Here is a 27247-nt window from a genome sequence, read left to right on the forward strand (position 1 = left end):
CTTTCTAATTGTTTTAGGAAACATTTAATTTGAGGTATCTCAGACAGCAGCTGACCTATTATCATGCTGAAATGATGCTATATAGATCCCACAGAAGACCTGGTACAGTTTCTGTACATTCACCCAGTACTGTACTGCTTAAAAACCTCACCGGAGAATAATTATAGCATGATAACCTTGAGAGGAGGACTTCTAAGAGAGATCTTGATCTTACCACTACTGTAGGTGCTTCTACTATTCAGTCACAGGAAACAGATTGAATTCATTTCATAACGTTCCTCATGAGCCACCTTCTGCATTACAAATGTCGTTCTAAGGACTCAGTTGATTTGCAATGTAACTTTTAAGGGAGGTCAAAATGTGGATGTTAAATCCTGACAACGTCCCATTAAACACTGTATGAGACCCAGAGACTGACAGAAACAGTAGAATAAACTAAATTTTCTCTTCATCCCTTGCTGCTTTTTTAGTGCTTTGGTCTTTACAGAACTACACATATCCCGGTTTAAAGTTAACCCAGCCTTCATACTCACACTGGGCCAACTTGTGCACGGATTTACACCTCATGCAACCTCACTAATTGCATGGGATACAAGTCAGCGTAGAATTTGCTCCACATCACACACTTTATAGCCCATTTTTAGAGGGCTTCTATATTTGCTCTCACAGACTCTGAGTGTGCCTGTTTGGGCATGCAATTCTATGTCTAGCTGCCTGACTACATACGGATGCACATACTTGTGAGCGCAAAATTAGAAGCCATTTTGAAACACTTTCCACTGTGTCTCTGCCACATACACTACACACAAAGGAGGATTCGATAGTTCGAATGACTGGTAGTTGCTTACGGACACCTCTAGGACACCAATTCAAATCCACCCCACAACAGTAATAACTGAAACATGTTACCATCCCACAGATGTTTCATTTCTACTGTGAAATGAGTTGATAGTTTCAGTCAAGTTCCCAGCATACAGGTATCCACATCACAGAATAAAACCCCATTCACAACTGCATATCTGCCAATAGCCTGACAAAATTCCAGTAAATTGAAAATTTGCATAAATTAATATATTTGCATAAATTCAAACATGAACCACCAGAAGCAGATGCCTTCCTATTTTATAGCTATGCAATAACAAACCCAATTGTAGGGAGATAACTGAATGCATTTGTGGGCAGCTAGATGGTATGATAGGTTCCTTACACTGTAGGTAAATTCAATAAATAAAGATACCATCTTTATTAAAAGCTTCCCTGCTGTGGTTACAGTATAGCTCCTACTCTCTTTCATGGCAATAAATAGAAAGAAGATGATCGGTGGGGAGGGGGAATTTTTGCTTGTACTATCTCCTCCTTTGGGGTTTATCCCTTGGCCTACATGCCCACCTGGGGACATAAGGGGAATATACACTTCTACCCCTGTGCAGGCTACCTAGACCTTGGATGCAGCCATCCTCGAATGAGTAGGTGTTGTGACCCATTACCACCCCCAACTTGCAGCAGGGTGGTGGTAGTGTGGAGCCCTAAAGTGAGAAGTCAAAGTAGAAAGTCAAGCCATTTGAATCAGTTTTGTATAAGAAGTGCTAATGACATCTTATGAATGTACATCAGAAAGAAATGGATCCATAAAAAACATGGCTTCCCATTTTCAGTTCACAAGTATTTGATCTCTGACCTCCATAAACAACTTGAAAAATTGCAAGGGAGCCCCAAGAACTGCTCAAAGTTTTGAAACTGAAATAAAAGAAAATGAAAAAGTTCAGAAGGGAGAACAAGGAAAAGGAGAGAAATGCTTACTTAGAATTCTATCTTGTGGATTTGGATAATCTAAATTATGAGAGAAATCTGGGAAAGAGAAGATGACTTTGGAACTGTTTAGTTTCAGGGATATTTACACACACCAATCACTCAGATTTCATATAAAATCCACCCACACACAGCACTGAGCCTGCCATCAGAAAAATCCATTAAATTTCTGGAACTTCCCTGTAGAAAGGGCCAAACACCTCTAGCCTGAAAAGAAACACAGTGCACTTGGCAAGTCTGAAACTGGCATTAATTGGCATCACTTTGGCACTTTCAGAAGAGATCCCAAGGACTGAACAACCTTCTAACCCCTTCAGGTTGTCCCTCCAGGTGAGGACTGAGGCATATTGAAGAGGAGGTTAAGGACAACTAGCACTGAAGGTGCCTGTTTTACACCAGTTCTGTGAATTAAGAGAAGGCCTCAATCTTCAGGGCTGTCAATCTAGCACTATTCACCAGCACTACATGCCTCTTATCACATTTTAATGGAAAATTATACTTCTTCTGGGCTGGATTGTAACTTGGACTACACACCCATGCAAGCGAGTGAAAGAGATAGACCTTTCCTTACATTCCTACACTGTTTACTTTGACATCTGTGGGTGGGGAATGGGTGGGAAGAGGCACAGAATAGATGGAGCCTTGGCTAAATCTGCCTAACTGCTGAGTGGTACAGCTAAGTGAGCACAGGAGATTGGAGGGATAATCATTTGCAGCTGGTAGAGGAGAACAGCTAATCACTTCCCCTCCTGGAGCAAAGGGACAGCAGGGAGGGAATTATTATAGACACAGCCCTTTACTATAACTTGCATTCTAGATACACAGTCTAGCAAAGACACATTCTGATGATCCCAAAGTGCTTAACATAATATATTAACTGATTAAGTAAACTATGGGTCGATTCAAAGGCAGAAGCTACACCTCTTTTTTTCAATGTCCATAAATGTAATGTAATCATATAATATTACGGTATTATATAATTAGTAACTGTAATAACAATTAATGGGTTCTATTTTGCGCCCATTGAATTAAATGGACAAACTCCTAATGATTTCCATAGCAGTATATATATCACTGACACTATTTTATATATCTCACTGTGCCCACCACTAAAATTCATTCACTCCTGTGGTGAAACCCAATAACTGCTTTATCGGGCACAACAACCCTATACAATAGTTTAGGATGGGCAATGAAGAATACCGTATTAACTTGAAAGTCTAAGAGAAATTTCAGCAAAGCAAAATTTAATTATCCAGCACAGAATGTGTCCAGGTGAGCAGGGTTAATAGCTGCACTCTACAGGGCTCCTTTGTGCCAAAACTTATTTTGATGTTATTTAAGGTACATGGAAAATTTTATATTAATGTGTGTGTGTATGTGTGTGTGTTCAGCTGCAAGTATAAACTCGGTTTCCAAATTGTGAGAATCTGTACGTGTAATTTTTTCTGTTAATGGATTCTCTTTTGTGTTTTTGAGCTTTCAATTGGCCAAGAGATACTTCAATTAGTAATCAAATATGCCAGAGAATGCATCTCCCAGGAGACAGAAACTTGTCACCCACCATGCCTGGGGCGAGGAAATACTGTGTGACACGTGCATTGTAAATAACTATGTTAGTAATACCTTGCACTTACAAAGTGCCTTCCAACCAAAGATCTTAGGGTGCACGACAACAGTGTGTAAATATGTACATCTGCATTTCACAGACGATGAAAATGACACAGTGTAAGGTAAAGGGATTTGCTCAAGGTCACAAAATAAATCAGTGCCGAAGCCTGTAACAGAACCCCTGTTTTCTGTTCCCCAGATCTCTGTTCCCCAGATCCCTGTTCTAGCCACTAGCACTAGACTATGATGTCTCATAGCTGCCTGCACGGGTGAAAATCATGACCCCACTGAAGTCAATGAGAGTTCTGCAATTGTCTTCAATGAGGCCAGGATTTCATCCATATTAGTTCAGCTCCAACTAAGAGTCCCATAGCATTTATAATTGGCAGTTACTCAGAATCAGCTTTATGCCTTATCCAAAAAAGTCAGATTTTTCCCTATCTTATCAAACTGGCCAAGAGCACAACCCAAAGTGATAGGACTGCAGATGTACTTAATAAAAGGTTCACCTAGTGCTTGTTACTACATTTGGTCTCCTATGGTAAAACTTAGTGATTCAAGCAGAGTATGGGCAACATTTTCACTTAGTGGTGACTCAGAATATCTATCTGACGTACTGTTCAGTCACAGACTCAGTAAACAGTCCATTTTTGGAAGGGGAGGCCTGAATAATTTTATTCAATGAAATATTTTTATAATAAATAAGTTAAATCAATACTCTGTGACGATGGAAACTTGTTTACAAGCTTTCAGAGATGGATCTCTCACAGCCATAGAATGACTCTGTTCAAACACTTCAAAGTACTTCAAAGCACCAAAGTACGGTGTCTGGTGTTTCAAAAATTAATAAATAGGCTGAGCACAAATAGGACTGCTTCAAATATAATGATTCTTGCTGAGAAAAAAGGATCTCTCTGCATTTTGTTGGGACAGAGATGACGGCAAGCCTCTTGTATACTTCGTTTTCTAAACCCATCAACTGCAATCTTTGCAACAAAGAAATAAGAAATAAAAATATTTAGAAATAAATAAATAAATAAAGCTAAGTGACTTAAAACCCCTCCAACAACCATGCACCCTGTCATTGCATGCATCTGCTCTTTCTGACTTCCCAGTAATGGCTGCTGGGCAAATGGCACCCAGAGGAACTAGGTGAATACTGCAAACAATTTTCTGTAACTATTAGCTCAGATTTTTAAATGAATAGCTTCCAGCTATGGTTGTGCCCTCTGTAGCCTTGTCCTCACTAGGAAGAAAGGTGCATTCTTAACTCGAGTCAGCTAACTTGAACTTTATGGTTGACTTAGAACAACGCTTCCTCAGCTTTCGTCCCCTAATGCCCCTACTCGACTTGCGCTACATTGATGACATCTTCAACATCTGGACCCATGGAAAAGAAGCCCTTGAGGAATTCCACCATGATTTCAACAATTTCCATCCCACCATCAACCTCAGCCTGGACCAGTCCACACAAGAGATCTACTTCCTGGACACTACGGTGCTAATAAGCGATGGTCACATAAACACCATCCTATACCAGAAACCTACTGACCGCTATGCCTACCTACATGCCTCCAGCTTTCATCCAGACCACACCACACGATCCATTGTCTACAGCCAAGCTCTAAGATACAACCGCATTTGCTCCAACCCCTCAGACAGAGACAAACACCTACAAGATCTCTATCAAGCGTTCTTGCAACTACAATACCCACCTGCTGAAGTGAAGAAACAGATTGACAGAGCCAGAAGAGTACCCATAAGTTACCTACTACAGGACAGGCCCAAGAAAGAAAATAACAGAAAGCCGTCATCTTCAGCCCCCAACTAAAACCTCTCCAACACATCATCAAGGATCTACAACCTATCCTGAAGGACGATCCATCACTCTCACAGATCTTGGGAGACAGGCCAGTCCTTGCTTGCAGACAGCCCCCCAACCTGAAGCAAATACTCACCAGCAACCACACACCACACAACAGAACCACTAACCCAGGAACCTACCCTTGCAACAAAGCCTGTTGTCAACTGTGTCCACCACATATCTATTCAGGGGACACCATCATAGAGCCTAATCTAAGAGTCCCATAGCATCACCCACACTATTAGAGGCTCGTTCACCTGCACATCTACCAATGTGATATATGCCATCATGTGCCAGCAATGCCCCTCTGCCATGTACATGGGGCAAACTGGACAGTCTCTACATAAAAGAATAAATGGACAAAAATCAGATGTCATGAATTATAACATTCAAAAACCAGTCAGAGAACATTTCAATCTCTTTGGTCACTCGATTACAGACCTAAAAGTTGCAATTCTTCAACAAAAAAACTTCCAAAACAGACTCCAACGAGAGACTGCTGAATTGGAATTAATTTGCAAACTGGACACAAGTAACTTAGGCTTGAATAAAGACTGGGAGTGGATGTGTCATTACACGAAGTAAAACTATTCCCCGCCCCCGGCACTGTTGCTCAGATGTTCTTGTCAACTGCTGGAAATGACCCACCTTGATTATCACTACAAAAGGCTCCACCCCCCCCCCCCCAGCCCGTTCTCCTGCTGGTAATAGCTCACCTTACCTGATCACTCTCGTTACAGTGTGTATGATAACATCCATTGTTTCATGTTCTCTGTGTATATAAAATCTCCCCACTGTATTTTCCATTGCATGCATCCAATGAAGTGAGCTGTAGCTCACGAAAGCTTATGCTCAAATAAATTGGTTAGTCTCTAAGGTGCCACAAGTCCTCCTTTTCTTCTAACTTGAAAACATTCTAGTGAAGGCAAGGTGGTTAGAGCCAAGAGCTAGCAGGTGAAGAACCTGAACCCTGGAAGAACCTGAATTCCTGTTTCCCTTGTGGGTGGGGATCAGGCATTTCCTGATCAGCCCCTGGCCCTCATCATCCCTGTGGCTCTCCCCCTATCCTTCTTGTTCCGTAGGGACTCCCTTTCTGTAATGGAAGTAGCCTGAGGATCACTGGTAACTGGTCCTTCTCTGAGAGGGTATCACAAGGTGGAAGGCTGCCGGAAAGAGGAGATTCACTTTCTCTCTATTTCTTAGCTTAGTCCCTTTTCCCTGAATGCCTTAAAGTCAGTTTTCATAAGCCCCACAGACTCTGAGGCAGAGTTTGGACTGAAATCCCTCTGGAGGATCTAAGAGAGCAGCTGGATCTCATTCAGCTTTTCCTTGTGAGGGCAGTATCAGGCGCCAGTACATCCGGTGGTATTGTGGAGGCAGCTGCACACCAGTGCCTGGGCAGAAATGCTATTAGGCCTATGAGGCCTGTTGCATTCTTTTCTGTGCTCATGCCTTTCTCTCAGCTCCAAAGGTAACAGAGTGACCAGACAGCAGGTGTGAAAAATCGGGACAGGAGTGGGGGGTAATAGCCTATATAAGAAAAAGACCCAAAAATCGGGACCGTCCCTGTAAAATCGGGACATCTGGTCACCCTAAAAGGTTATGACACTCCACCTGCTCGAGACAGAGGTAACGGGGTCTGGGAGCCAAGAACACCCTGCGTCTAAAGGGGATGATATCATCAAAAGATCTAACTGTACTGTCTCTGCCTGCGGGCAGAGAGGAACTTTATCAACATATCTGGACTGCTACAGACGACCAGAGAGAGGAATATTATATGATATCATGATCAAAGAGAGGAATATATACAATTTTATTATCATCATGATCTCACGCACAGTCTACCTAGAACACAGAGGCACAAATTCTAAACTCAAGCACAAATTCTAATCCTAATCCAGAGACCAAGTAGCGGGAGTGGACTCTATATATGTTCAGAGGCTAAGTGGAAAGGAATCCTTTCTCCTCAGGTCACAGAGTGGCTCTGGAGATGCTCTGCAGAGGCTACGCCTGTCTTGTGGCTAGCGTAGCACCTGATTCTCTGGTGGTAAGTGCCCTCCTTTTCTTGCATCCCCTCTCCAAATCTTGCTTCCTCCTTCTTGTGCAGGAAACCTGCACCAATTTAGCTGCCGGGGACTGTCTGTGCAGACAGGTGTAGAATTTGAAGGTTCAGGTTTTACTGCACATTTGCGGTAGCTGTAGAAGAGCCCCAGTAACACACACACCCCCTCCCCTCAGCAGACATATGAGCTGGTATATCTTTAAAACAACATTGAGCTGGCTATTCTTGCTGTTAAAAATATTTTCACACACAAAGGAAATACACAACAAAAATCCTTCTATGGAGACAATTTCCAGTTCCACCCCACTTGTACAAAATGTCTACAAAATGCACCAAAAATGAGTGATTCTCTCACACATTTAGTGCCATATGCTCATGCTTTTTGTGTTTCTTCCCCCTCCTTGGTGCAAATTAATAATCCTACTACAATTTATCTCTCCAGAAATTTCAGTACAATTGTTCATCTATACTTACATTGGAATCTATAATTTCTGAAATAATATAGGGCCCTCGTCCATGAACACATCTGCATTTGTGTCAAGCCATAGCAGCTCAGGGCTTCCTGTCATTCAGCAGTCACCGCGGTCACATTTGGTGGTCCCTTAGCAATACTTTGACGGACTGGTACCACTAAAAGGGAGCATAGGGGAGGGGATGTTCAGAGGGAAAGGCATGACAGAGAGTGACTGTATTAGTTACTCCAGCTCTTGACAGAAAGCCCAATGCTTTTTCTGTGGTTGAGGCGTGTGTGACAGTGGTGTTTTTTTTTTTAGAGGCTAGAAAAAAAACCTGCCGAGGTTCATAGAATCATAGAATATCAGGGTTGGAAGGGACCCCAGAAGTCATCTAGTCCAACCCCCTGCTCAAAGCAGGACCAATTCCCAGTTAAATCATCCCAGCCAGGGCTTTGTCAAGCCTGACCTTAAAAACCTCTAAGGAAGGAGATTCTACCACCTCCCTAGGTAACGCATTCCAGTGTTTCACCACCCTCTTAGTGAAAAAGTTTTTCCTAATATCCAATCTAAACCTCCCCCACTGCAACTTGAGACCATTACTCCTCGTTCTGTCATCTGCTACCATTGAGAACAGTCTAGAGCCATCCTCTTTGGAACCCCCTTTCAGGTAGTTGAAAGCAGCTATCAAATCCCCCCTCATTCTTCTCTTCTGCAGGCTAAACAATCCCAGCTCCCTCAGCCTCTCCTCATAACTCATGTGTTCCAGTCCCCTAATCATTTTTGTTGCCCTTCGCTGGACTCTCTCCAATTTATCCACATCCTTCTTGAAGTGTGGGGCCCAAAACTGGACACAGTACTCCAGATGAGGCCTCACCAATGTCGAATAGAGGGGAACGATCACGTCCCTCGATCTGCTCGCTATGCCCCTACTTATACATCCCAAAATGCCATTGGCCTTCTTGGCAACAAGGGCACACTGCTGACTCATATCCAGCTTCTCGTCCACTGTCACCCCTAGGTCCTTTTCTGCAGAACTGCTGCCTAGCCATTCGGTCCCTAGTCTGTAGCTGTGCATTGGGTTCTTCCGTCCTAAGTGCAGGACCCTGCACTTATCCTTATTGAACCTCATCAGATTCCTTTTGGCCCAATCTTCCAATTGGTCTAGGTCCTTCTGTAGCCTATCCCTCCCCTCCAGCGTATCTACCACTCCTCCCAGTTTAGTATCATCCGCAAATTTGCTGAGAGTGCAATCCACACCATCCTCCAGATCATTTATGAAGATATTGAATAAAACCGGCCCCAGGACCGACCCCTGGGGCACTCCACTTGATACCGGCTGCCAACTAGACATGGAGCCATTGATCACTACCCGTTGAGCCCGACAATTTAGCCAGCTTTCTACCCACCTTATGGTGCATTCATCCAGCCCATACTTCCTTAACTTGCTGACAAGAATACTATGGGAGACCGTGTCAAAAGCTTTGCTAAAGTCAAGAAACAATACATCCACTGCTTTCCCTTCATCCACAGAACCAGTAATCTCATCATAAAAGGCGATTAGATTAGTCAGGCATGACCTTCCCTTGGTGAATCCATGCTGGCTGTTCCTGATCACTTTCCTCTCATGCAAGTGCTTCAGGATTGATTCTTTGAGGACCTGCTCCATGATTTTTCCAGGGACTGAGGTGAGGCTGACTGGCCTGTAGTTCCCAGGATCTTCCTTCTTCCTTCTTCTTTATGTTTTACATAAAGCTGTAGTTGAGACTTCACAAAGAAAATCTATGCACTTTTTATTTCTGGTTCAGAAGATTTACATGCTCTTTCTAATGATCTGGGCCTTCAGCACTGGGTAATGCTTCCCAGTCCCCAGCTTAGTGCTCATGTAAAATTGAAGCACTTTTGAGGCAGTTTAGAGCCTACAGATGAATCTCAATGTGCAGGCAAAAGGCATAATGGCTGTTTAGCACTTTGCAAGAAGAGGCTGAGGAAATCATGAAAAAAATAAACAAACAAACAACTATTGAACTGCAGCCATCTGTGAAGCCAACAGAGAGCTTCTGAATTTTGAAAAGCATGTTTACATTGCGTTCGTGTAACCAAGGAAGGGAAGATTAAAAATAAATGTGATTTTTTTCCTCACAAAAGGTATGTATATATGCCAAGGTTCTTTCAGTTTGGGGTGACCGTGTACACACACACACCCCACCTAATTTCAGTGAGTTTTGAGAAGCTGTACTGATGTACAAGTGCCTTATTTCCATGATCTTGTTGCAGTGTCACAGTTCAGTGGCTGTTATAGATGTTGGGGGAATAAGGCCAATCAACAACGTGGCACAAGGAGTCACAGGGGAGCCTTTTTGAGTAGTTGTCCTTTTTCTTAGTCCATGATGTGGCAGAACAGGGCAGGGGGGAGAAGTGTAAAATCACCATTTTTTTCTTTTGGCAGTTAGGGATTGCATTTCACAGTCGACTTAGAAATCTTGAGAACTTAAAAAGAAAGAAACAACAAACAATAAACAAAGGACACGCAGCTGCTTTCAAAGGTTCTTTTGTCCAGTGCACTGTCAAGTTAAGTGACTTTCACCAGATAGATATGCAGAGGCTCTGAGAATTTACTGCCTGTTCCCACATCCAAAGTGTTCTCAGGTCTTGGCCAGGCTAACAGTGAGAGCGCCACCTCCTGACCAACGAGAGATATTTTTTAGTTTGTAGGAGATAAAAGAATTATCACAGCGGGGGGTGGGGGTGTGAAAAGGCAGCATAGTGGTGACAGTGGGACCGCATGGGATGTAAGTCAGTGCAGAATTTGGTCCAGAGAATCAAACCACTGAAAGGTGAAATAGACCTTTTGGGTTATATATGTGAAAATTTTCAAAAGTATCCAGAAATTTTGCTTGCCTCCATTTTTCCGGGTGCCCAGCTTGAGACCCATGGTTTCAACTCTTCGTTGCCGCCTTAGTCAAAGCACATCACAAAGCACTAAAGGATCAAAAACTAAATCCAAATGAAAACACAATCCCTTTCAATAAATCATTGCCCCTCAGCCCTGACAAATCTAACACCCTCAATCAGTGGTGCAAACAACCCCACTTAAAACCTCCAAATGTTCAAGATGCTAAACCAGCACCAGTACAACCAACACACAAGAAATTGGGAAGAACAAGTCAAAAACAGCAACAAGAGTTTTGAATGGAAAGAATCAAGGAGGGCTGGGGATTTGTAGATAATTTGAGACTGCGGTGAGCGTGGAAGTGTCACAGGGTCCCTACTGGGAGTTGGATGGGATCAACAGGAAGGTAGGCTATAGCAAAATTGACAGCTGGAGGGGATAAAAGACATGGAGATAATCAGTGTGGGCATCCTCAAATGGCTCAAATTAATGAGATAAAATCCAGGCAGCTCATTTCTTAACCAAAAATAACTTTACTTGTTCTCTCATTACTGCACATCAGGGACCCAATCCACAACACAGCCGGAGAGAAGAGCAGCATACACCCCCTCTGCTGGACAAACAAGGGAGCAGAGACAGAGAACACCAGACAGGGAAGATAGCTGAGTGGAAGTTAACCCTGCTGTAACAACTAAATAAAATAATAAAATAATAATAATACATAAATAGTGGCTTTTATCCATAGGCTCCCAAAGCACTTTCCACAAGTGAGCAAGCATTATTATTCCCATTTTACAGATGAGGAAACTGAGGCACAGAGCAGTTGAGTGATTTGCGCAAGGACACACTGAGTCAATAGCAAAGTCTACTTTAGAATCCAAGACTTCTGACTCCCCAGTCCGGTGTCCTATCCCATGGATCCCACTGCCCCTCACAGAAGCAGCATTAACTCCTCCTCATTGGCTGCTAGCCCCCATGAAGAGGTTGTAGGATACAGATATGAAATGGACAGGCAATGGCAGAAAACTTGTCTGCAAGAGAGGAAAGGACCTGGAGGCAATGAAGACAGTTTTAGGATCCTCATGCTTGCCTTCTGCTTTCTTTTGGATTCTGGGAATCAGTGAGGGTTGAGGACCTTAGCCCCTTCCCACACTAAATGAATGAAAATTCCTCTTCTTGCAGCATAGGGTGTGGAAGAACTTTATAAGAAGTGACCTTATATGGTTTCCAGGAAAGCCTCTCTCTTCTTGTGAGTTTCTGCCACAGGAGGGAATATCCAGCCCAGTGTTCTTAATCCACACAACCTCATAAAACTTAATTTATCTGAAGTAATTATAAAGTGCTTTATTATTATATTTTCCCCTGCTGTGTGAAGCATTTGGGATTTTTGTAGCGTAAAGTTTGCTTTTGCACCTGCAAAAGCATCCACCATCTTGAATTTGTTTCTCAGAACATAGCAATTCCCTATTCTTAATTCTGAAGCATTAAAAACTACTTTTTATCTGTACAGTTGTGTTATTTTCACTATATTCAAGCTAAAAATAGAAAGCTTTTTCCACTTTGAAAAATGGCCACAGGGGTCTTGCTGTTGGCTGCTACCTTGGTCTTCATCCGCAGAGGGCCAAGTTCCCTGCAGCTGGTTTTGAAGCTGTAAAAGCTGTGGAGTAGATAAAGCTTTTATTGTACTAATGATGCTTATTCTCACACAATCTTCATCCTCATGAGAGGTTCCTATATGGCTACTGGGAGTGATGTGGAAGAAGAGGGAGGCTTGAGTGACATTTAAAGTGATAGCACTCTCAAATGTTTGTGTGTGTGTGTGTGGGGGGAAACATTTGTGTGGTTTTATTATTAATTATTATTATGTATTAAAGAAAAACAAAGTAAATGTCTGTAGCTCTAGCCCCGGAGACAGCGCCTATGCAAGGAGCCGCATATTAACCTCAAAAGAGCCGCATGCAGCTCTGGAGCCACAGGTTGGCCACCCCTGCCTCAGACTCATTATGCCTCCTCTCTGCCAGTGAGTTCCACTCTGCAAGTTTGAGGGATCCCCTGCCTAGCATTCAAAGGTCCTTATTCTGCCTTGCTCCTTCTTGTGAGCTCTGAAGAAGGGATAAACAGAATCCATATGCCATCTTCTCCCTGTGCACCTGAGCAAGAGAATGCATCGGCAAAACACTAACATTAGCTAAATGACCTAAAGTGCCTATTTAGTTAGCAGCTGCAGCACTAGGAAATAAAGGTTTCAAATGTTCTTTTCTCCTTGGTTGAAGGAGAGGAAGACTAAGAGTATATCGGGGCACTGCAATGTACAACAAGAGACTGTCTATATAGCATTTCTGGATATTTCTGCAGAAGTCATTCAAAAATATATATAAACTGAAAAGGGCAAAAACCCAGAAGTTAGTTCTCTGTGGGCCCAATTTTTTTCTGGTGTGCATTCAGTGTAGTCATTTATAGCAGTGCAGAGTCCATTTTGATTGGTAGCATTTAACCTCACTTTGCACAGATGTAAAGCACTATATAAGATGTAACGTCCCAGAGACTCAGTGTGTGTGTATCTGCACTGCTATCTGTACTGCAGAAATGGGAAATAAAAAGCAAACACACCAACAATTCCTTATCCACAGTCATTTTCAGTTGCATAATAGTTAAAAAAAAAAGTGCACAAATCACACTAATGATTATTGATGCTCTTGCCCTTCCTGTGCTGTATCAATGAAATTTTCTTGCCCCCCAAAGCATTAGTTCTGCAGTATCTGTTTCCTTTTTTTGATAGTAGCTCATAACATTACATATATGCCCTTCTTCCTACTTTCATCTTCTCTCTTTAAAACAAAATATCACCAATCTTCACTATAATATATTTGATTTTGTTCTGTGTTAATATCAAAATACTTCAGTAAAAACATAAAAAAGGACCGCATTCTGGCTTGCCATTCCCTGTACACATGAAATGATGAGGCCAGATACGCTGAGCACTGATGAATAACAAAGCACCCATTTGGACATCTTTAAGAAAAATGCTTAACTTTTAATAGAGGAAGAAAATTCCAATGGGGCTGAAGATCAAAAACAGAGGTCAAAGATCTTCCAGATAAGACACTTCTGTTTTCTTGGGATCGACTCTAAGTGTATTTGCACAGTTCTATTACCAGGCTAATATAATTTAATAAATAAGTCTAGATCAGTGGTTCCCAAACTGGGGTCACGAAATGTTACAGGGGGTTCTCGGGAAAAAATTCCCTAATGGCAGACAGAGCTGTCCCTAGCGGACAAAGCTGTCACTGGGCCAGCAGCCCAGAGCCACTGAACTTCCAAGAGCTAAGCAGATCAAAGCAAGCATATCTATCACACTGAGGAGATTTAAACTTCCAGACTCCTTATAAGAAATGGAAAGGGAGGTGGATATTTTTTGCTGTTTTTAAAATTAAATAGGCAGCTAGTATTGTTTTTAAAATTATTACAAAGAACAAGTTTAAGTGTTGTTGTAACATGTGTTGTTTGCCCGGACTGCTAAAGACCTGAATGCTTGTGTAGGAAGAACTCTTTGAATTGGCTTCTTAAATATCTTCATGCTGTTTCACATCTGATACTCCTTGATGAAACATAGGAGCCTTGTCTTATAATGGGCTTATTCAAAGTGATACAGGCTACGAAAGTGAGATCTTGGAAGAGTGTTGCTGTTTTCATAATGTAATAAAAATACTGTACTGATAAATAATTAATAATAAATAGGTTTCAGAGTAACAGCCGTGTTAGTCTGTATTCGCAAAAAGAAAAGGAGGACTTGTGGCACCTTAGAGACTAACCAATTTATTTGAGCATGAGCTTTCGTGAGCTACAGCTCACTTCATCGGATGCATGCTGCAGTTTCCACGGCATGCATCCGATGAAGTGAGCTGTAGCTCACGAAAGCTCATGCTCAAATAAATTGGTTAGTCTCTAAGGTGCCACAAGTACTCCTTTTCTTTTTAATAATAAATAGTGTGTAATAAGTATGTCATAAAAACACATTTTATATTTCCAAGATCACTGCTTTTATAATTTATACTCAGGTAAAGGAGAAAATCCCTGAAAATATTCATTTTTAGGAGGGGGTTCATGACACTTGACATTTTAGTGAAAGGGGTTCACAGGTTGTTAAAGTTTGGGAACCACTTTGGTCTAGAACATCCTGTCACCTTTTACTGTTCTTAGTGTCTCTGACCAGTTGCAATAGTTCCTATGGAGATTGGCTGCATCCATATGCATACTCTCTGAGGCTACTGATGCTTTACTTACTGCTCTAAAATACTCCATGGTGCAATGCACCTACATAATATCCCAACTTCGTAATAACAACTTCCTCAATTACACAGAAAAGAGATACAAATGTTTCTTTTTCTCTTAAAATAATTAACCCTCCTACACCATTTACTATTTCTTTCCAGCAACTCTCTTTGTTAGGAGCAGGATTGCACCCTGATTCTGCATCCTGTGTCACTGCTGGTGTACCACCTGGCATATGCTGTGCAGCCTTTGTGTTTATGAACGCTAAACAAATTTCCCATACCAGGGAGATGCACAACTGATTTTGCACAAGTTTCATTCACAGTGTTTCCAAAGCTTCGGAGTCCATGGACAGCTGAAAACTTATTTCTCTCTCCCAACATTTTACCTTTTAATTGGAAGATAAGTTACTACACCAAATACCTTTAGCATTACACCTTTATTTCATTTTCTTCTCTCTTCTCAGTACTTTGAATACTTTTTTTTACAGTAAAGAGTGCATGATTACACTTTATTATTTTGCTTCCACATTTCATTACCTTTCTGTCTTGTTCTCCTTGTCATTACTTTGCTATAAGAGGACTTAAGAGGGAAAATGTGGTTCTCAGATGGCATTTTAGAAACAACTCAGCAGGGCTTTCCTGCTCGTTGTTTGGGGGATAGCATGGCAGAACCACAGCAAAGAGAAATGTGCCTACGTCTCAGTCACTTGGGTCCTATGACTGACACGGAAGGATGAAGGATGAAACTCAAGCAGCATCCAGAATAAAAATGTTATATAACTGAAATCCTTTTGAGCTCGGGTTCATTATTATAGGCTTCATTGTGGCATTGACCAACTGTTAGTTGTGTTGGAGAACTGAATTGCCCCAGGGAGACAAAATTCCTCTCTGAGGCTCCCTGGCACATGGAATAGGGGGACATCTGCTGCTACATGCTCCTGGCATTCTCCCCAACCGCATATCTACTCAAAGACACAATGTGGCTTTATGGAAGGTGTCTATCTAACCTGTTTGGAGTAATGACCTTAATTAAATTATGTTACGGGGGGAAAAAAGGTAGGGGGACAGTTCTTAGGGTTTGGCCGGACAAATATAGCCCACCATTTGAGCAGACCAAGAAGTTAACAATATCTCCTAGGTTAGAATTTACTACACCAGTGGAGGATACTAACAGAGGCTACATAGTCCGAAATGTGGTGTAATCAATGCAGTGACTCAATGACACTTGAATGGGCGGAGCTCTTTGCTAGCCTGATGGATGCAGGCTACTAAGCTGCTGATCTAGTATGTTTAATGATTGTATATTCTTCTTTAGGCATGTCTATCATTCCTCAGAAATAAACTGAGCCCCATTGTCTCATACAACTTTTTCTCAAAGTCAACCAGCTCCAGACAAGTCTCTTCAATGGCTTTGCAAGAGGTGATATTATCTAAACCTATTACTTCTGGCAGGGCCGGCCCACAACATTTTGGCACCTGAGGCGGGGAGCTCAAATGATGCCCCCACACCCCCTTGCTTGGGTCAAAACTTTGAAAGGTCTCAATTCTGCCTTCTTCCTGTTCTACTCCTCTCATGGTACTGCTCTGCTAACAACTTAAAATGCATTGTTCAAAAATTTTAATACTTAACTTTCAAATGCCTGAACAGCCAATGTAACTTTTCTTGTCTGCATAGTAAACACTGGCATTTATATCTGTTTGAATAATCAAATCTTTCTCCATGCAGCTCCTGCTGCTTTCTGTTATTCCCTCTCACCTTTTCTCCTGCCTGCCTGTTATGTCTCTTGTGCCCTCCTTCCTTCAGCACAGCACTCCACCATCTCTGTGCATCTAGAGCAGAGAGACTACATAGGCATCAGCAGCAGAAACAATTTTCTACACCCTGGGTCCTAGTGGTGCCTCCTCCCCTCCCCCACAATCTGGCACCTGAGGCGGCCACCTCAGTTAGCCTCATGGTAAGGCCAGCCCTGACTTCTGGCTACTTCAAGCATTTTGTTTTCCCTTGCCTGCAAAATCAATACGAATTCTCTTCCAGGGGTTCTCAGTCCCATTTCCAATGATGGTAGGATGTGACAGCAGACATATCACACTTTATGTTCATATCTAAACTTGGCTGCAAAATCCAGATTCTGAGGACAGCTTTCATTTCAACAATTCCAGTGTGGCTATTATGCAATTGTACTAACAATCTGATTTGCAAGATTTCGGTAGCCCCCTGCAGAAATTCCACAAGGTAGAATCTCTCATTACTGTGAGCTCATTTTTCGGAAGTAGTTTAGGCTGTTCTTCATCATTTAGAACATTCACACAGCCTTCAGCTATACCTTCTTTTAAGATAGGGACATTTACATTCTCTGCTGCAATTTCTTTTGCAGCATTGGGAAAGTCTTTCAAAATCAGATTTTGAAAATGGGATTAGGTTGCAAAGGATTTTTCACCTGTATTAGCAACCAGAATAAACACATCATAATTTCTGTGTTTTTACTGATGATCTAGAACTGATGGGAGAGAGACAACATGTTAACATCAGAGCCCATCTCTCACTGTAATCTAGCAACTACTCATATTTGGTCCAAACATTTTTATAGAAGCTATTTTCCCTAATCAATGTAAACTTCTTCCCATTCTGAAACTCTAGAGATGTTAGGTTTCAGAGTAGCAGCCGTGTTAGTCTGCATCCGCAAAAAGAAAAGGAGTACCTGTGGCACCTTGGAGACTAACCAATTTATTTGAGCATAAGCTTTCGTGAGCTACAGCTCACTTCATCGGATGCATCCGATAAAGTGAGCTGTAGCTCACGAAAGCTTATGCTCAAATAAATTGGTTAGTCTCCAAGGTGCCACAGGTACTCCTTTTCCTTTTTCTAGAGATGTTGTAATTCCAGATATTCTCAGACCCTCTTTTTCTATCTTGTCATAGTTGTTTTTTTTCCTTTAGCGAAGGCCCTGGGAATGAAGATGTTGGGTCCTTTTCCCATCTGGCACTTTACTTGGTAGGATTCCGCCAACTGCATAGCTGAGACATGACGTTAACATTAGACACATGCTAACTTTCATGGGTTTTCCAGCTAACGAGCTGGGATACCACAGAAGTTTGGGGGATTTTCAGATTCATTTTCTCTGATTCTTCTCTGCATAGTCATATTGAGCTCAGTATTTCTAACCTGTGATCCAAGTATACTCAACTTTGCAGATAGCAGTGACTTCTTAGTCTGTTCAAATGCCCTGTTACATTCCTCGGTTCAAACCCAATTGGGTGGTAGGTGCTGTCCAGAAAGGGGCCATAAGTAAGATGGTTAAAAGGATTTCCTCATTTCTATTTGGGGTGCAGGAGAAAAAGGTGGCACTACTAGATGCAATTTCTACCTCCATGTGCCATGGCAGCAGTAAATCTGAACTCATGAGCATAAAGATATATTTGGACACAACAAGCTGGCTTGGTTTGTTGACTGAGTACAAATGAATATTGCTACTGTTACTGTGCTCATCCACCCCATGGCCTGAATGAAGAATAGGAAATGATTTGTTTTATCATTTGAGGCAGATGGTCTACAGTTATTTTCCTTAAACCCACTGCTTCATTAAGAAAACTAACCTAGATTTGGCATATTTATGAGAAGTGTTCTTTCTCCTCCTGCTATCAGAAGCAATTAAGAGCAGGAATTTAAAAACAAACATTTAGAATTGTTTTTTTCCTCTTGCCTACACAGACATAGCACTACTGATTTCAATGAAGTTACACTTTATTTACCTCAGTGTAACTGAGAAGAGAACCGGGTCTATAATTCTAAAAAGTGACCCTGGACTGCATTTTACAGAATGAGCAATGACAGGCATTATTCAGTTTCTGAATGTAAATGCTAATAAAGCTTAAGGAAGAAATGAAATGAAAACTGAATCCACTGAAAGCCAGGGAAAGTTCATTCCAGTGGATTCCCAGTCTCACATGAATGATGAAACTAGGAGATGTACTAAGTAACAGAAGTATTCCCCTCTTCCAGTCTTCTTCCCATACAGTCACATTGCAACCTGTTGGAAGATCCTATTACAACTAACAGTCAAACATAGCCAAAAGCTTTTTTTCCTGATTCTCCTTTCTGCAACCTTCCCCGCAACCCAAATTATCTTTCTCTTTCTCAAGCTGAGAGAACTACAGTGCGGTTAAAAGCATATGCTTTTGAACTCTGCGCAAATAAATGAGCTGAAACAAATAAAACCCAGGTCACATGAGACTTTCAAGACATCTGGTGGAGTTATTTTTCTGAATAATTAGACCAAGTGGTGGTGCAATTCCCAAATGAAAGCTACTTTCTTGCTTGATATTCAGTTATTTTTCATAGCCATCAAGACAGCAATAAGCCCCATTTCTCTCCCTTGCACTTGACTCGAACCTTATTGGATTACCAGTCTTTCCAAACTGGGACAATCATATCTTTGACATGGGCTTGTTTATAGCTCAAGTTTTTAAGCCTCTTTGTTTCCTTTATATTTTGAGGGCCCAATTAATCTTCCATGGAAGTCAATGGGAGTTTTAGCATTGATTAGATTAGGATTGGACATTTAGCCTCTTTCTTTCATTTCTTCCTAATTTACTACAGGTCTCTCTAGTACCAAGTCAATGTAGCAGGCAGCAGAATATAATGGAACAGCAGCCAGTTGCATGCTCTGGAGTCAGTACGTTGTTCCTGGCTGGGGGAATATTGTATCTTCCAATTATTTCTTTGCCTGAGGCTAACCGTAATTTCTCCTTTTTCCATATTCTCCCCTTTTAAACCTTCAACATAAGAGTGCTCCAAAAGCTCCTCAGAACTTGTCTAACACTGTGCTCCCCTAGTGTGACTACATTGTAAGTAATCTGTAATGGACCGAATTAGAGAAGTGAGCAAGGAAGCCAGTTCTGTGGAGTAGTGAGCAGCAGTTTAGTTGGAGAAATCACTATGCCCTGGTCTACACTAGGACTTTAGGTCGAATTTAGCAGCATTAAATCGATGTAAACCTGCACCCGTCCACACGATGAAGCCCTTTATTTCGACTTAAAGGGCTCTTAAAATCGATTTCCTTACTCCACCCCTGACAAGTGGATTAGCGCTTAAATCGGCCTTGCTGGCTCGAATTTGGGGTACTGTGGACACAATTCGACGGTATTGGCCTCCGGGAGATATCCCAGAGTGCTCCATTGTGACCGCTCTGGACAGCACTCTCAACTCAAATGCACGATTGTTTGCCGTTGCTCTGACGCAGGGAGGGGCGACTGAGGACACGGCTTACAGGGTTGGCTTCAGGGAGCTAAAATCAACAAAGGGGGTGGCTTTACATCAAGGAGTATTTCAGGCAGGACTTCACGGAGGGTTCCAATAAGAAATGGTGCACCTAAGTTATTGTTCTTATTGGAACAAGGAGGTTAGCCTGGCCTCTGATTGATACATGGCTAGATTTACCTCGCTGCACCTTCTCTGTGAGTGACTGCAGTGTGACCTAGAGGAATGAGTCCCCTAGACAGGGGAGGGGGGGAAGCAAATGAGTACAAAACAAGTCTGGTCTATTTCTTGTTTTGATCCACTCCATCTATCTTTTACATCTTTGGCTGGCAGCAGACGGTGCAGAAGGACTGCATGCCATCCACATCTCATGGCTGCTCGGCAGAAGATGGTACAGTACGACTGCTAGCCATCCTCATCTCTTGCCTGCCCGGCAGAAGATGGTACAGTACGACTGCTAGCAATCCGTATCGCCTGCCTGCTCACCATAAGACGGTTCAATAGGACTGACTGCAGGACTAAAGAGAATGACCTGGTCAAGTCACTCCAAATTTAGTCCCTGCGCCCATGTCTGCCCAGGCACTCCCAGCCGACGTGGCCAGGAGCACCTCGGACACGACGACGACGGCTACCAGTCGTATTGCACCGTCTGCTGCCAGAAGGCAATGGGTTGCTGCTACTGTGTAGCAATGCCGTACCGCGTCTGCCAGCACCCAGGAGACATACGGTGACAGTTACCTGAGCAGGCTCCATGCTTGCCGTGGTATGGCGTCTGCACAGGTAATTCAGGAAAAAAGGCGCAAAACGATTGTCTGCCCTTCCTTTGACGGAGAGAGGGAGGGAGGGAAGGGAGGCCTGACGATATATACCCAGAACCACCCGCGACAATGTTTTAGCCCCATCAGGCATTGGGATCTCAACCCAGAATTCTAATGGGCAGTGGAGACTGCGGGAACTGTGGGATAGCTACCCACAGTGCAACGCTCCGGAAGTCGATGCTAGCCTCGTTACTGTGGAAGCACTCCGCCGAGTTGCTGCACTTAATGCACTTAGAGCATTTTCTGTGGGGACACACACACTCGAATATATAAAACCGATTTCTAAAAAAACGACTTCTATAAATTCGACCTTATTCCGTAGTGTAGACATACCCTATGAGTCTTTTAAAATTAGCACACAGTTGGGCCTCATTCTCATTTTACACTAAGTCCATTTTACACCGCTCCGCCAGTGTAAATGAGAATCAAACCCAATAATAGCACCCCCAATGACATGGTGAAAAAACACAAATGCCTCACCAGAAGTTTCATCTACTCGCTCATCCACCACATGGTCCTTCTGGTGAACCCATTCACTGTTGCACTTGAAATAGATCTGGGTGGCAGGGCTGGCTTTGCAGTACAAGTTCACAGGTTTGTTTTTTACGATGTAAGCTTCTTCAGGCTCAATGAGGAAATGAGGCAGAGGCTCTGGAGGATCAGATGGAAAGGTTTCTGGAAGTTCATGAAAAAAATCATCATCTGTAACAAAGAAACGGAGAGGGGAAATGTAGAAAGTTTAGAAAATTACAGCAACTGAAATTCTGGCTGTGAAAGATTACAAGTGTTTCTAAAAAGCTCAAGGGAAGAGAGTGCCTTTTCAAGTGAAAAAATTACACGGGAAGTGTCCTTGCAGTGGAGTTTAAATGCAGAGTTGTTTGCAGCCTAAAAGGTGTTTCTACTTAACATCCTGCTCTTTCTGTTTCTACTAGTTCATTTGCTAACTCTGTTTGTGAAAGTCTCCTTTTTATTTGTCTTCAGTGGGAACAGTAATGGCAGAATGTAGTTTTAGCACTTGGTTCTGTCACTTATTAAATCCCTGTACAAAATTCTGTTAACCTAAACTGACACTTGAGAGTACAAGGCAAGGGCATAATTGTTACACACAGACATGCACAATCATACCCATATAGTTCTGCACCCTTAATAGGCATGCACAAATATCACTCTGTGTGCATGCTAATTGAATATATGTGCACGCACATGGCCAGTAATGACTTAGAATGTTACCTCTAGGTCTTCAGTATGAAACTGACCCTAGGAGTTAGAGGCTGGGTCAGTTTCCACTTTACCCCTCTTCATTCATTCTTTGACTTCTCTGTTGAGAATGCTAACAAGGGTGCCAAATTCTGATACTTCTTTTTGTAGTGTGTACACCTGCTCAATGCCCACTAGAGAAGTGGGACTGGTACCACTTACTCACTTCACACAGAGCACAGAACTGCTACTAAATGGTAGGATACAGACCTATTATGTGGATTAACAGAGGGCTTTGGTCTTCTTCAGTGCTGTCAATCGAGCACTTTTCACCAGGAGTACGCTCACAAAACAATTCATTTTTTTTAAAAAAAACCAGTCCAATAAACTAGTGGAAACATTGAAAATGAGCTAATTCACACAGCTTCCTGCCTCGTCCTCCATAAAACCCCTTTTTACAGGCAAAGCATCCTCTCTCCACTCCTTTCACAGGAGAAATCACCAAGATCAGAGAGTGACAATTCACTGGAGAAATACTCCTCTTCCCATTGACTTGCAAAACTCTTGTCAACATGCAAGAACATTCAAGAAGCTCACAGTGGCAAAGGGATGAGGGAACAGTAACTATTGACAGATCCATCAGCAAGAAGCTGACAGTCCTGAAGGCCTCATTCAATCTCCTCTTTTCTGCCTCTGAAGCAGTTATCGTTATACACAGTGATGGACGTTGGTGATGATCAATAAAGCATCACAGAATATCAAACTAAAAATACTACAGAACGTTAGCTATCCTCTTCTTGTCAGTCTCCATGAAGATTAAATGTCAGACAGTTACCTTTCTTTACTCTAGGCATACCTATATTTTTTGTGTCCAGAATTACAAAGGGTATGAAAGCCTTTCCTTCCAGCTACTGCTTGCACAGAAAGACAAATAAGGAATAACAACAACAGATGAAAGAGGCTGGAGAAGTAGATAATACAGTACCTATCTACATAGCTGTGTAGAGTTACACCGTTCATCTTCAGTAGGCCTGAGCAAATCTTACACAGTTTGAGGTGTTATGAACCTTTTGAACTATTTATAAATCTCAAACCTGTAATATGAGTTCACACACCTCTTCTCATTTCATTTGAAACCATTTTTTTCCCCTCTGAAGAAGTTCGGGGGGGTTTACCCACGAAAGCTTATGCCCAAAGAAATCTGTTCGTCTCTAAGCTGCCACCGGACTCCTCGTAGTTTTTTTCTCTGTCAGGGTGTTTCAGTTCAAAAACAATAGTGGGCTTGATTCACAACTGCATTACTCCACTGCACTGAAGTAAATGTAGTCGGACCAGCACAAACCAGGAGTGATGGAGTAGTGAATAAGACCCAGTATTTTTCTATCAGAGGGAAAACCTCTGCTATAAAGTAATAGGGACAAAAGGGCTCCAATCCCTTATCAAAAGCTCATCTGCTGTAAGCAGGTGCCCTGCACATAGTATGAAAAACAGATTTAATTTTCATTAGATTTTTTCTCTGTCATTATTTTCCTCTGTGGTTTTGTTTTTACTCCAACCACCTTATGTTCCACTTTTCACCCTATTTCTGCACCTGCTCTCCCAACATTCGATTTTTCTCTCTGCTTCCTTTTTCTCCACAGTGTTTCGAGAATGTAATATGAAGTTAAATGCATGAGTTTGAGTCAAAGTTTGGAATTCATGATAACAGCGGGTTTGAGCTAAGGCAAGAGGGATTTGTCCCTCCCTGCTATACATCTACTCATAATGCATACAAACATACAGCTAAACATACACAGAGACATTAGAGATTAATCATTTCACTTGAACTGCCACAGGATATATCTTTTCCTTCTGGTCATTTATTTGCAAATTGGTGAGCAGACAGAAGGAAACTAACAAAGCACACATATGTTTTATAATTAAACAAGTACTGCTCCACTAATTTCTGGTGACTGGAAAAACAAATGTATTTATTTTCACCAATAGATCTCAGCACATTACCAAAGACAACACTTCTGCTATCCGAACAATTAACTAGTTCTTATCAAAGATGTAACTGGAAGCTCCAAAAAAGGCAAAGGAGAGGAAACTGGGGAGGAGGGGAGAGATTTCCTTCCTTATATCCTAAAGTCTGAGAGATCAATCTGAAGAATACGTGTAGGCTTTGGGCTGCTCTGCTGTGGGTGCCCACTTCTAGCATTTAAATACTGTTTTTATTTTCAAGTGGATTTTCTAATACTGCTTATTACAAACTCAGCCTCTCTTCTCGACTGCTGGAATATGGGCAGGGCATACCTTATACACCCCTCCAGAAGCCCAGAGCCGCTCTAGCTCATAAAATGCCTGTTGTGAGCCAGTTTTCTTATTTAACCTTAATATACTGTTTAATTCCTCATTGCTATTATAATTTAAATAAAGTTATATTACGATCAAGCCCAAATTTATTCTTTCTTGCTGTGCTATCTTCAGACTCCGGCATCTGAACCACATTCAGATAGATGTTTGTGAGATAGGCGGTCACCATTCTCAGACATACAGATAAAGCACACATACAGAAGCTCTGGCGTCCAGTGATACTGGTTTTCTTTTAATATTTGCACACTTAAGAGAATCAAAACAGATACGATACCTTTTCTTACATTCTCCACAGAGAGGCATTTTCATTCATTTGCAGGCCCCCATGCTTATTATGATTGAGCGAATTAACATTATATGGAACAAAAACTTAAAAGAGGAACGTCTACAATGCAAACATGATTGGATTTTGCTGTATTCAACAAAGGAAAACAATCATATGACAAAGCTAGCCTCATCTCCATCAGCATTCAGGGTCTCTAACCCAAGCGTCTGCTGCACACTGCTAAGAGGTAATAAGGCAGCCTTATCGGGCTGTGAGAATCAGAGCTGGAACTCAGTTTGCGCTTCTAAGTTCCCAGAAGTGATTAGATCTCCTGCTGCAGGAAAGCAAACTGTTGTTCCATTCTCCCCCAGACAGAGAAACTGAGGCCTTACAAGTTCCATCTATTTATCCTGTAGAAACTGCTATGTTGGGGAACCAAGTTACATAGGGTGATCAGACAGCAAATGTGAAAAAAGGGGGTGGGGGATAATAGGAGCCTATATAAGAAAAAGATCCAAATATCGGGACTGTCCCTATAAAATCGGGACATCTGGTCATCCTAAAGTTACAACAGGGCAGTTCCTGACATAGGTGAAACAGTGTCTAGTCTTGCAGTATAGATGGGAACAAATGGCTTTTAGCCATGCTGCAGATTCATGCCACAGCCTCACTAAGATCCAAATGTGAGATTGCGTTGTTTAGGGACAGCCCTTTGTTAGGGGTGGATGGAGGGCTCACAGAAGAATCCTGATTCAGACACCTTATAAACTTGTACAGAATGTGATTCCTTACATTCCCAGACAGCTGTGCTGTAGCAATCATCCAACCATCACGTTACCTGCTTTGGGAGGCTTGTGGTGCCCACATGGTATAAAAGCTCTACTCCCCAGGCTACCAGGGTCACAAGGTTGGCCTCTCATTCCCTTGAACATCTGTTCAGGATCAGCTACAATATGTCCTATAGCATGATTCTGGAACATAGTTACAACTATAGCTGGGCAGAGATTGGAAAATTGGTTTTATGGAGGATTTTGAAATTAGTCTATGTTGTGTTTTGGAACAAAACTGGAAAATGGCAAAAATCTCTGCAAAAGAAAATGAAGGAAAAAAATGTTTAAGCTTGATCTAAACATTTAGTTTACATTTTGAAATTATTTTATAATAGATAGAATTTTTAATACAAAATAAAAAAATTCAAAACAAAATCCTCTGGAAAGGAATAATTGACATGTCCCATTTTGACACTGTCATGACTTTTTTCCTTTTTATCCCCTTCCAAAATGAAGTTTGGGAGAAATCGAGACTTTTTTCAAAGCATTTATATTTCAATGGAAAACTGTTCTGTCAAAGCTTATCTGACCAACTCGTTAGAATACAGTTCAGTCCTAAATCTGTAAGATCAAACTGTGTTTCAGCCACATTGTGGGGGTACTGTGTTATAACAGGTCTCACAACAATGGTTGTTTCTACAATTTAGATGGGACCACATTTGTATGTGTGTGTGTGTCTGTATGTCTGTGGCTGTACATGTAAAAGGGGCTGAACCTTGCCCAACATTCTGATCTGTGCCTTCCAAAGTACTCCCTTGGACATTTTAATAATGCATCCCATGGAAATGCAACAAAGGGGCTTGCTTTGTGTTATCTCTGGACTTATCTCAACTTTTCTAACCATTCCAGGAAAAATACCCATTCAAGAATGGCCTGTAAAAGAATTATACATTGAAGAAGGGAACCGTGTGCTTGATTTTCATTTACTCTGTCAATGCGCTGTGTAACATGCCCCCTGGATCAAACACAAATTCTCAGACTTGAGTGCTCTTCTATGTAACAGGACTCCATTTGTGCCCAATTATTGCAAACTGAGTTTACTTCTGTAAAATGTCACATTCATCTTTATTTTCATGGAATAAAATGTACAACCCAGCAGTTGCTATTGACTGCTCCACACTACCAAGACAAAAGACCTGATTAATGAAAATGCTAACCTGGTTTCACTCATGCAATTCACTCATACTAAGAAAATAAATTTACCCAAACCACCTTCATCTATAAATTTCATGCTGAATTTATACTTTAACGGCTTCTCTGAATTTAGAGATGCTATTTTACCTCCCTCCTTTAACATCCTACAACAGTGTTTTGAAAAAAAAAAAAACGTGGGCCACATCCAAACTTAGTGAAAATGGGTGAAATGCGATGGAAGTCAATAGAGCTGCAGCAATTTACACCAGCTAAGGCTCATACACAGGATGGACCTGTGGGAGGATTATATTTTAATCTTTATTTTAGGTAAAAATATCCTTTTAGGGCATTCGTTTTTGAAACTGTACATAATGCGGCACTTTTTGCATTAACATATGAGAAAGGAAGAGTTTATGGTAGGTTTCA

The 27247-nt window shown here is 41.8% G+C and overlaps 1 protein-coding gene across 24 annotated transcripts in view; it reads right to left on the minus strand.

Annotated features, from left to right (window-relative positions):
- The window catches only part of UNC5C (unc-5 netrin receptor C), a 398952-nt gene that overhangs the window by 156585 nt on the left and 215120 nt on the right, over positions 1–27247 (minus strand). For all 24 annotated transcript variants that reach the window (XR_012158488.1, XR_012158469.1, XR_012158478.1 and 21 more), the window contains exon 2: positions 21521–21742. Coding sequence is in view for 1 of the 24 variants with exons in the window: in XM_073340726.1 (XP_073196827.1) it covers positions 21521–21742 (222 nt within the window). In the remaining 23 variants the exon portion in view is untranslated. The remainder of the gene's footprint in view (positions 1–21520; positions 21743–27247) is intronic.

The sequence above is a fragment of the Lepidochelys kempii genome, chromosome 4 (assembly GCF_965140265.1).
Source record: "Lepidochelys kempii isolate rLepKem1 chromosome 4, rLepKem1.hap2, whole genome shotgun sequence".
Lineage (NCBI taxonomy): Eukaryota > Metazoa > Chordata > Testudines > Cheloniidae > Lepidochelys > Lepidochelys kempii.